Here is a 12,113-nt window from a genome sequence, read left to right as displayed (position 1 = left end):
CATTGTCCTATGGAACAGAGATGCAACTATTATTATGGGAAAATAAGAATGAAAGTTGCCTTATTAGGACCTTTATTAGTCTCTCACCACAGCTATTCAACACATTTCCTACTACTACCCTTCTTAATTCAACTTTCTAGCCCAGTCAAGCATATCTTTTTATATAACACTTAGTTTCACATCTAAGCTATAATGCAAACTGCCCCTACACCTACCCCTTGCCCTAGCTCCCATTGTCTTATCCTTACCATTCCTGTCTGTTCAACTTGAACTTATCCTCTAAAGGTTCAAGCCAACCTCTTTTGTGACATCTTTCCTATCTATACTAACTGGGAACACTCCATCTCTCTGAAAACCTATTATATTTGCATTAGGACTTGCTAATTTGCCAGGCATGGTGGTGCAGGCCTGTAGTCCCAGCTATTAGGAAGGCTGTAGTGGGAGCATCACTTAAGCCCAGGAGTTCAATGCCAGCCTGGGGAAAACAGCAGGACTCTATTGCTAAAAGAATAAAATAAATAAAAAGAATCACTAATTATTTCAGCCAAATGTTACTGTTCTCTAAATGTTTCAAAGCAAGCTTGTCCAACCTGCAGCCCAGGGTGGCTCTGAATGAGGCCCAACACAAATTCATAAACTTTCTTAAAATATTATGAGATTTATTTATTTTTAGCTCAGCTATCATCAATGTTAAGTGTATTTTATGTGTGGCCCAAGACAAGTCTTCTTCCAATGTGGCCCAGGGAAGCCAGAAGATCGGACACCCCTGTTTTATAGGCATTTATCTCATCTTCTAAATTAGATTGTACTTAATGAAACGCAGTGCTATGACATATACTTCCTTTGTAGATTCCAAAGCAATAGAAACATAGTAGGTACAGAGTAAATATTAATCGTATGGTGAAAACAGAAATACCAGGCACAGAGCAGAAAAGCATGAGGAAGAAAAGGAGAAACTAAGGCAATCACTGAAGGGGGCCTAAGAAAATAAAACAATCCTACATATCATTATCAACTTACTGGGCATCTGCTCAGGGGAGCCAAGATTTACGGAGTTGTCAGCAGCACCCACCGCCACTCCATTGATGGAAGAACCACAATCTGCAAGGACTCCCAAGCAGGCTGAGCGCCCACAATCCCAAAGTCGTGCTGTCCCATCTCGAGAACCAGACACCACATTCCTCCCCCGATCAACGATGGCTGTATCCAGGATACCTAGCAAGAGAAAAAAACTCCCTAAGATGGAGGATGGAGTAAAGGAACTACAAGGGCAGAGAAGTTGGAGCTGTATAAATGACTCCATCCCTTCACAAACATGTTCTGAACAGGTACCACATGCTGGCCATGTTCAAGTGCTAGAAAAACAGAAATAGAGTCCCAGCTTCCCAATGAATCAAAGTCTAGCTGTGAAAGACAGGCATGGAAAAACAAGTTCTGGATTTAATTTTTAGTGGAGTGTGCTAGAGCAATCATTTTCAAGTTTTTTATTTTGTCTTCAAAACTCTTTTTTAAAAATAAAAATTAAGAGGTCGGGCGTGGTGGCTCATGCCTGTAATCCCAGCACTTTGGGAAGCTGAGGCAGGTGGACTGCCTGAGCTCAGCAGTTCAAGACCAGCCTGGGTAACATGATGAAACCCCGTCTTTACTAAAAGTTCAAAATAGCCAAGCATGGTGACACATGCCTGTAATCCCAGCTAAACGGGAGGCTGAGGCAGAAGAATCGCTTGAACCTGGGAGGCGGAGGTTGCAGTGAGCCGAGATCACGCCACTGCACTCCAGCCTTCGACAGAGACTCCGTCTCAAAAAATAAATAAATAAATAAAAAATAAAAATTAAGTAGACACCTTAACAAGAACTTTGGAGAAAAAAAAAGTAGACACCTAAGCTAATTCAGTTTGAAAATCACTGCCTTGGCCAGGTGCAGTGGTACACATCTGTAATTCCAGCACTTTGGAAGGCTGAGGCAGGAGAATCTCTTGAGCTCAGGAGTTTGAGACCAGTCTGGGCGACACAGCATGACTCTGTCTGTACAAAAAATTTAATTCAGGTATGGTAGTTCGTGCCTGTAATCCCAGCTACTCAGAAGGCTGAGGTGGGAGGATTGCTTGAGCCCTGGAGTTCAAGGCTACAGTAAGCTATGATTGCTCCACTGCACTCCAGCCTGGGCAGTGGAGCAAAACCCCACTATATATGTATAATTACATATATCCTGCTGCTGCTTTCACTGATAATTGATTAAAAGGGTTAGCCTCCCCATTTGGAAAAAGGACATGACTTCTGGTTTTGGCCAAGAAAGAGTAGTCCCATTGCTCCTAGGTCCTTCCGTTTACAACTGAAAAGTCATGGACACCACAAGCATAGTAAGACTTGGAATGATGGAAAGAAGGTGGTGGACCACCTAAGGACCTCAGGACTTAAAAAACAACACAGCAATGAGTTCCTGGATTTCCTTATTGCCTCCCACATGTCCTGGACTGGACATTGCAGAAGCCTCCAACACGAAACTGCTAACAGGAACAGAGTTAAAAAACAAAACAAAACTCCCAGTAAAGTCTGTTGCCCCTAGCCTAAAGACTGAGAAAGAAGTAGCTCACAAAATAGAAATCTTCTTGGCAACATCCACCCTATACCAGTAGACACCAACAGAGAAACTGTTACTCCCCCTCCCCCATGGTTTCAGTAGGACTGAACAGGAAGTGATCATCTACCCCGCTCCCACGGAAGCCGGCAGCAGCACTCCCATTCCCCTACCCAGCGGGGTTGACCAGGCTAAGTAAGGCACTGTCATCAGGATCTAGCAGTGAGCTCAGTTTCCATCCCCACCTGGCAGTGACAGGCACAAAGAGGTGCCCTAAGGTGCCCACAACCCCTTCCCTGGTGTCAGTCAGCAGGGAACCAAGCTTATAACGCCACTAGGAGGCAATGAGGTGATGCAAGTCAGGTGGTGTAACTGTGTCCTACTTTCACCAAGAAGGTGACACAGGACCAAGGGGGAAGCTGAACTTCCACCTCCCCTGTCTGCAATGTGAGGTGGTATGAGTCAGTGCTCCACTTTTGCTAGGGTAGTGTCAGGGGAGCCCAGTAGGAGGCTGAACATTCTTATCTACCCAGCCCTCATATCATACCTCAACAGGGAACTGCCTGCCAAAAAAGATGATGGAATTAAGATTGAGTGTTATAATGTCCAAAATGTCTATCGATTTTATAGTTTTTGAAGCCCTTTATTATCTATAATCTGAATATTTGCTATGGTCCCTAGCCTCAGGAATACACAGCATAAAAAAATAGAGTTAATTATAGACCTAAAGACTTACAATGGAAAAAAAAAGAGAAAAAAACACACAAACAGAATATACCTGGAAAAAAAAAGACTTACAATACAATGGTACAGGTGTAAAAACACAGAGTTGTATGGAGTAGAGAGGTAGTGCAACCCTATGGTGATCCAGGCAGGGCTAGTATTTGTTTCATTAAAACCCATTTAACGATGCTTAGTATAGGTGCCCAATAAATTAAGAGTACCTGACCAAAAGTCACATAGCTAATTAGTGGTCTTTAGCATACTTTCACTCCTCTTAAAATGAAATGACTTCAGATACACAAACCTTGACAAAAACTCTACAGCAACTCAGCGTAACGTACAAGTGCCAATCCAATGTGATTAACCACATGTCTCTCAATTCTTACTGGAAATTTCACTTTGTTTAGAAAAAGATGAGTTTATGAAAATGCCACAGCTTTAAAAAGCAGCCAGTTTAGGGTCTGTGTGAGAAAATATGATTAAAAGCAACTCAGGTGGGACTTAATCACTATAGTGTAACTTTTCAAATAGATCCAATTTAAAATAAAAACTAAATCCAGGCCAGGTACAGTGGCTCACGAATGTAATCCCAGCACTTTGGGAGTCTGAGGCGGGCAGATCACTTGAGGCCAGGAGTTCAAGACCAGCCTGGCCAATGTAGCGAAACCCGTCTCTATTAAAATACAAAAATTAGCCAGGTGTGGTGGCAGGTGCCTGTAATCCCAGCTACTTGGGAGGCTGAGGCACAAGAATCACTTGAACCTGAGAGGCAGAGGTTGAAGTGAGCCGAGATTGCACCACTACACTCCAGCCTGCGTAACAGAGGGAGTCTCAGAAAAAAAAACAAACAAACAAAACAACGAAATTCAATTTATACAGCTGGCAATAGTTATTAGGTAAATGTAATTCTCAAAGCTATATACCCACTGGATATAGGCCACAAGAGAAAAGATTTTTCAGTCTTCCTTTCAAAAACAGATCTATCGAGCCCATATGGTTTGCTGCCATCTTGTTTCTTATTTTGCAATTGGTCACTAAAGTATTTTGAGTTTGGAAAATCTACCTTTCTATTTTAACTCCATAATACATTCAGCAAAAATCTAATTAGAAAATATCTTAGAGCTTTTAAGAATCCTAAGGAATCACCATAAGGAAGGTCTTTCAGCTCTTATTAAGCAATCAAAGATCTCCTTATGTCTCTACTGGGAAGTTCCAACCACTATTTCAAAATGCTACTGAGTTCCATGGAAGTGATACATGCTTTTGGAAAAAAAAAAAAAATTCTGAAAAGTATGTATTCAAGGCAGGGATGCTATAGCTGTGGCTAGAAAGCTGACTCTATTATTAATTGTGTATAAATTTCAAGTAATACTCAGCAAAGAGCTGCAATCTAGATAGTTTTCCTTTTCTATAAAAGCAGAGTGGAAAATTATCACCCTCTCTTTAGTAAAATGTCACTCATAATGTAACAGCATCTAGTGTGGGTCTCTTAACACTTACATGACAAGAATAAAGAAAAGAGGAGCCTAGAGAAGTGGGAACCTATGAAGAATGACTTTAGAAAGAAGCTATGAAAGTAGCAATTTTGGCTAGGTGTGGTGGCTTACGCCTGCAATCCCAGCACTTTGGGAGGCCAATGAGGGAGGATCACAAGGTCAGGAGTTCGAGAGCAGCCTTGCCAATATGGTGAAACCTAGTTTCTTCTAAAAATACAAAAATTTGCTGGGCATGGTGGCATGCATCTGTAGTCCCAGCTACTTGGGAAGCTGAGGCAGAAGAATCGCTTGAACCCAGGAGGCGGAGGTTGCACTGAGCTGAGATCATGCCACTGCACACCAGCCTGGGCAACAGAGTGAGATTCTGTCTCAAAAAAAAAAAAAAGAAAGTAGCAATTTCAAGAATGCCTTTCTAAGAGAAGCAGCCAAAGCTAAGACTTACCAGAAGCTGCAAAAAGCTTTACTGTTATTTTTGTTTTGTTTTGTTGAGATGGGGTCTCACTACATTGCCCAGGCTAGAGTGCCACTGCTATTCACAGGCACAATTATATCACACTGCAGCCCTGAACTCCTGGCCTCAAGAGATCTACCTACCTTAGCCTCCCAAATAGCTGGGATTACAGACATGCACCACTGCACCCAGCTGGAAAAGGCTTTAGATATCAAACCAAATAGATACAAGTCTTCACCATACAAACCAGAACACAAAAGCATTTGCCTTCAAGAAAAGATTCAGCAGAATCACATATGAGCATCCCAGCCAAAGTCTGGAAATACGAATAACACTAGATGAAACTATTCCTGAAATAAATATTTGTAAGAAATAAAGCAAATTTCATATTCCCAGGTGTATATTCTTAACAAGTTTATTTAAATTATTTAGTTTCTCTATCATATTAAGCTATTTTAATGTTGCTAGGGAGCAATATGCATACATGTGCATATGGGAAAATTAATGGCTATGACTCAGATCTCTGAAAAAAAATAAGCCTTGAAGCACCTCCTATTACTTGGAGGCAGCATAGCCAATTTCTAAGAAAGTATTTAAGACTTGGAAAATAATGGCGCAAGTGCTGATACTGCAACCTAGTTTCTTAAAATTATTCTATAAATGTAAGCATTTCCACTACCATTATGAGAAAAAAAAAAATAAGCCAACTAGTTAACTAAAATGGGGTGTAATTTGGTCTCAATGTTTCACTGATTATGAAAGATGTAATGCTTATTATAAAGAATTAGGATTATAAATGTATATCCCCAAATTTCACAACCTTACTTAAATGGCCTGGGCAATTTAACTTCAAACTGATTAAAGTGCATTTTAGAATTACTTATTGAACGCATATGTTACAAACACAAAACTACTTTTAGTCTACCTTTCCACTTGAAAAATTCAGCATACACAGAAACCTTACCTCTGCTTGTTAATTAAGTAGGGAACACACTAATCCTTTAGTCATATATATTTAAATACACACACACACACAATTGGGGGACCAATTTATGTGTATATATATATATACTTTTTTTTTTTTTTTGAGACGGAGTCTCGTTCTGTTGCCCAGGCTGTAGTGAAGTAGTGCAATCTTGGCTCAATGCAACCTCTGCCTCCCAGGGTCAAGTGATTCTCCTGCCTCAGCTTTCCAAGTAGCTGGGATTACAGGCACATACCACTACCCCTGGCTAATTTTTGTATTTTTTTGTAGAGACAGGGTTTTACCATGTTTGCCAGGCTGGTTTTGAACTCCTGACCTCAGGTGATCCTCCCACCTCAGCCTCACAAAGTACTGGGATTACAGGAGTGAGATGCTGTGCCTGGCCAGTTTTTTTTAATATGTTTTTTTTAATATGGGTTCATGGCTCTGAATAAAATGCTTCAAAATCTCATAACTCAAGAGATTGTTTTTTTTTTTTGAGACAGAGTTTCATTCGTTGGCCAAGCTGGAGTGTGATGGCGTGATCTCAGCTCACTGCAACCTCTGCCTCCTGAGTTCAAGCAATTCTCCCGCCTCAGATTCCCAAGTAGCTGGGATTACAGGTGCCAGCCACCACACCCAGCTAATTTTTGTATTTTTAGTAGAGACGGGGTTTCACTATGTTGGCCAGGCTGGTCTTGAACTCCTGACCTCAGATGATCCACCCGCCTCGGCCTCCCAAAGTGCTAGGATTACAGGCATGAGCCACCGTGCCCGGACCAAGATTTTTTTTTTTTTTTTTTAAGTCACACAAAGCAACTTGGAAGTCATTTGGTTGGAGACAGTGACGATCAATCAATCTATAGGTTGCTAAGCTATCAAATCTATCTACATACATGCTGTTAAGCTATCAGAGATCAATCTTGATTTTTACCATGCTGTGGAAGAATGGGCAACCCCAAACCTGGGACTACTTTATACAACGAACTGGAAAGGAGCTTTCATGACCTGATAGAGGCTAGCCTGGATCTGACTTCATGTCATTTCTTCTAAAGTATATCATTCTGTTCAATCTACTAAAAACTCCCTTCTCAAGAAAAAAGTCAGGGCTGTTATACTCTGCAGAAGGTACTACTCTATCCCAGGACTTTCTCACAAGGCCAAAAGAATGGAACGACTACATGAATAAAAGCTTAAATCTAAATTGATTTAACATTCTAGGCTGGGCACAGTGGCTCACGCCTGTAATCCCAGCACTTTGGGAGGCCACGGCAGGTGGATCACAAGGTCAGGAGTTTGAGACCAGCCTGGCCAATATGGTGAAACCCAGTCTCTACTAAAAATACAAAAAAAAAAATTAGCTGAGCGTGGTGGCGCATGCCTGTAATCCCAGCTACTGGGGAGGCTGAGGCAGGAGAATTGCTTGAACCAAGGAGGCAGAGGTTGCAGTGAGCCAAGATCGCGCCACTGCACCCCAGCCTAGGAGACAGAGTGAGACTCCATCTCAAAAAAAATAAATAAATAAAATAAATAAATAAATAACATTCTACTATTTACTCTAAGCTAAAGGTCACATACATATTCTTAGGGAGAATTAAAGAATGTTGGGAGACTTAGGATTCTGTAAAGGGAACAATAATTGCAGTGATCCAAAGGTATTTATAAACTGGATGTGCACTGATGTTGAATATGCATCTTGTTAATTAAGTTCAACATGCAGAGTCATGACTTGTTCCACTGAAATGTTTTCCTGTGCCCACACCTTCAGAGGGATGGCCAGATCTGAGGTGAAGCTTGCATTGTTCCTCTAGACTCCTTTGGCTCCTGAACTCCCCAGATCTGTAGGCCATTCTGACTCCTTCAATCTCTCAGTTCTTCAGGAGGTGATGAGTTCTTCAGGAATGTAAGGAAGGCTCTGAATATTGTTTCTATTCCCTCTCAATGTACCCATTTTCTTACATCATGGAAGTAAACCATTTATGTACTTAGGTTAATGTGTGTGTTTGCTAAAACATCAGCATGTAATCTGGCAAAATGTTATAAAGAAATATTAAAACTTAAAACTTGGGCCAGGCGCAGTGGCTCATACCTGTAATCCCAGCATTTTGGGAGGCCAAGGTAGGCAGATCACTCGAGGCCAGTTTAAGACCAGCCCAGCCAACACAGCAAAACCCCATCTCTACTAAAAAATACAAAAATTAGTTGGATGTGGTGGTGCACGCCTGTGATCCCAGCTACTTGAGAGGCTGAGGCACAAGGATCGCATGAGCCTGGGGTGGGGAGGTTGCAGTGAGCCGAGCTGGCATCACTGCACTCCAGACTGGGCAACAAGTGAAACTAAAAAAAAAAAACGCAAGGCGCAGTGGCTAATGCCTGTAATCCCAGCACTTTGGGAGGCCAAGGCGGGTGGATCACCCTGAGGTCAAGAGTTTGAGACCAGCCTGACCAATATGGTGAAACCTCATCTCTACTAACAATACAAAAATTAGCCAGGTGTGGGGCGTGTACCTGTAGTCCCAGCTACTTGGGAAGCAGAGGTTACACTGAGCTGAGATCATGCCACTGGACTCCAGCCTAGGCGACAGAGCGAGACTCTGTCTTAAAAAAAAAAAAAAAAAAATCTTAAAACTTGATCTCCACACACAAGTTACAATATACTGAGGTTCACAAAAACACAGAGTTAAAAATCCCAGAAGTAGAGGGCAATACAAATTAATTCCCAAATGAGTGGTACACACAATATGTATTACGGTTCCAGAAGAAGGATCAAGGAATTATTTGGGGATATTATCACATATTTTAAAAATATTCAAACTTGTAAAATAGGAATAGCATACTTATCTCCTTTTTAATACTCCAATTAAGGATAAAACATATCTAAATTATATTTTTTCCCCCACAAAACTCAGTTACAAAGGGAAGATGTTCCCACTCTATCTCTATAATCTGATATTAACTGGTTAAATGGCTAATCCATTTTTAAAACACAAACTGTAATTTAAATCTATGGGACTCATCAAGCTCTATCTATAATGTCTGATGATGTAGCCATTAGCTACCCAGCTTTTACTGTTTCCTCAGCCAAAAGACTAATCTGAGAAAATGCAGACACATCTCCTTCTCTCTCACTCTCTCTCTCTATTTCCCAGCACACAAGTATATGATTTCCTGGAGAGGATTTTTTTTTTTTTTCCTTTATCAATTGTAGAAAACAACTTTTAAAGCTGGGATTACAGGCATGCACCACTGCACCCAGCTGGAAAAGGCTTTAGGTATCAAACCAACTGTGTAAGACAGTTCAAGATAGCAATAAAAAGACTGTGTGGCAAAGGAATTTCTGGTCCTTAGGGAAATGGCAGCTCATCTAAATGCCCAGCTGGATGGATTATTTGTGTATTTGTGAATAACTAGCTTGTTTCTACCTTTTCAGTGATTCATTTCTGGGGATCATTAGAGAAGCCTTTTGGAGAAACCACACTTCATACCTCCTTTGTGACCTTTGAAGGTCACCACGCAGCTAGCATCTTCAGCTGACCATATCTTCAGCTGGGCATCCATTCCCCCACTCAGGACCACAAGGCCTGATGGGAAAAACCTGCAACAATTCACATCAAACACATGTCCTTCCAATACTCTCTGGAAAAACAAAAGAAAATTCCATGCTAGTTCTCTTGTCCATCCCTTGATGTTCTCTTACCTCCCATACTCTGGTCCCTTATATGAAATACCTACATGCTAAACCCACATGCTGGGTTTTAAAACTAAGGATATCCAAAGGATCTCTTAGCTCATTTGTCTAGCAGGCAGTGTTCTAAAAGGTGTTGGCTCTCTTTCCTCGAATTCAGCTATAGAGGTTAAGAACTGAATTCCATATAAAAACACCCCAGAGCCTAGATTAAACAAAAAAAAAAGGAATTCCATGGCTTTCACAGCCATCTCTAGGTCTAGTTAAAGAGCCGAGGTGGCTTGGGGACTTTTTCACTCATCTCTGTTTAAAATCCTTTGTAAAGGTTGGAGGCTCAGCCATAGATTCAGTCTAACAGCCAAGCTATTCTGTCTTGGAAATGGATCACTGAAGGCAATTAAAAAACAAGGGCACACCCACTTAGACCTTCACTGGTCTGGCTCCTTAACTGCTCCAGCCCCACTCTGTTCTGCCAAATCACTGAGCTTGAGAGTGGTTCTCCAATTAACAACTGAGAGGCCAGGAGCAGTGGCTCACACCTGTAATCCCAGCACTTTGGGAGGCCAAAGCGGGCAGATCACTTGACGTGAGGAGTTGGAGACCAGCCTGGCCAACATGGCGAAAGCCCATCTCTACTAAAAATACAAAAATTAGATGTGTGTGGTGGCACATGCCTGTAATCCCAGCTACTTGGGAGGCTGAGGCACGAGAATCGCTTGAACCCAGGAGGCGGAGGTTGCAGTGAGCTGACATCACACCACTGCACTCCAGCCTGGGCAACACAGCAAGACTGTCTCAAAAAAAAAAAGAAAGAAAAGAAAGAACAAAAAACACACAAATGGGAGAAAAGAGATCAACTGACATGCAGAGTGGTCCCACATTTTTAGAATGGGCCATTCTTCCTTCCATGTCCCAGTCCAAGGCTTCTCAGACCACCCTTTGTGTTTAAGACCTAAAAGTACATCCAAATCCTTTACCCTGAGTTCTCCATTGGAAGCCTGCCAGATTTTCATGGTCCCGTCAGTACTAGAAGACACACCAAGACCTCCTCCGCTGGAAATGTCCAGGCATGTTATCTGTTCAAAGAGAAAACAATGTGTTAGAAATAATGAAATACTCTTATTCCCTTGAAATATGTTATAAACTTCCCTTGTTTCACTCTTCCAAGACTTCCTGAAGCCTGTTTCCCAACAAAAGGACTTGTGTTTGACGTAAAGGTTGAGTTATCATCACCAACCTCCCAACAAGGCTGAAGTAAACACCTTTTACTTCTTCAAACAAAAAGATATTCCTCTAATCATCTGTAGTCTAATACTTCAGCTAAAAAGTTTTCCCTATCCCCATTTCATTTTCATAGTTTCCATGTGTTGCATTTATTTATTTGTTTGTTTGTTTGTTTGACAGACTTTCACTCCCATCACCCAGGCTGGAGTGCAATGTCCCCATCTCAGCTCACTGCAACCTCTGCCTCCCAGGCTCAAGTGATTCTCCTGCGTCAGCCTCCCGAGTAGCTGGGACTACAGGCGCACACCACTGAGCCTTATTTCTGTATTTTTTTGTAGAGACAGAGTTTCGCCATGTTGCCCAAGTTAGTCTCAAACTCCTGAGCTCAAGTGATTCTCCCATCTCAGCCTCCCAGAGTGCTGGGATTATAGGCGTGAGCCACCGTGCCCAGCCCTGCTATTTTATTTTAAAATTAAGACCAGGTGCAGTGGCTCACACCTGTGTAATCCCAACACTCTGGGAGGACAAGGCAGGAGGATCACTTGAGCCCAGGAGTTCCAGACCAGCCTGGGCAATATAATGAGACTCCATCTCTACAAAAAATTTTAAAGTAAATATAAAAAATAAAAAGAAAATTAAGATACCTCTCCTAATTCTTAGGAACTCACTTACACAAAAGATAATGTTCTAAGATGCACCAGGAGGATTCAAGAGTTCAGATATTTCCACATATACCTATATATAGGTATAGCTATAGAAAATATACAGATATAGATCTTTCAGAATAAAGAATAAAGAAATTTCAGATTCACTTTTTGTTTTCCAAATTCACTTTTATAGTTTCTTTTTTTTTTTTTTTTTTAAGACAGGGTCTCACTCTGTTGCTCAGGCTGAAGTGCAGGGGCGTGATTACAACTCACTACAGCCTCAACCTCTCAGGAACAAGCGATCCTCCTGCCTCAGCTTCCCAAGTAGCTGAGATTACAAACATT

The 12,113-nt window shown here is 41.5% G+C and overlaps 1 protein-coding gene across 4 annotated transcripts in view; it reads right to left on the bottom strand.

The window, feature by feature from the left end:
• PAAF1 (proteasomal ATPase associated factor 1) overlaps nt 1–12,113 on the bottom strand; it is a 48,887-nt gene that overhangs the window by 17,203 nt on the left and 19,571 nt on the right. For 3 of the 4 annotated variants that reach the window (XR_008492570.2, XM_054440915.2, XM_054440914.2), the window contains 3 exons: nt 10,875–10,973; nt 9,698–9,848; nt 1,021–1,215 (listed from right to left, as the gene is read on the bottom strand). Coding sequence is in view for 3 of the 4 variants with exons in the window: in XM_054440915.2 (XP_054296890.1) it covers nt 1,021–1,215; nt 9,698–9,848; nt 10,875–10,973 (445 nt within the window). In the remaining variant the exon portion in view is untranslated. The remainder of the gene's footprint in view (nt 1–1,020; nt 1,216–9,697; nt 9,849–10,874; nt 10,974–12,113) is intronic. The other variant, XM_054440918.2, reaches the window with a different exon arrangement.

The sequence above is a fragment of the Pongo pygmaeus genome, chromosome 9, assembly GCF_028885625.2.
Source record: "Pongo pygmaeus isolate AG05252 chromosome 9, NHGRI_mPonPyg2-v2.0_pri, whole genome shotgun sequence".
Classification (NCBI taxonomy): Eukaryota; Metazoa; Chordata; class Mammalia; order Primates; family Hominidae; genus Pongo; species Pongo pygmaeus.
This window is presented reverse-complemented; position numbering and strand designations above follow the sequence as displayed.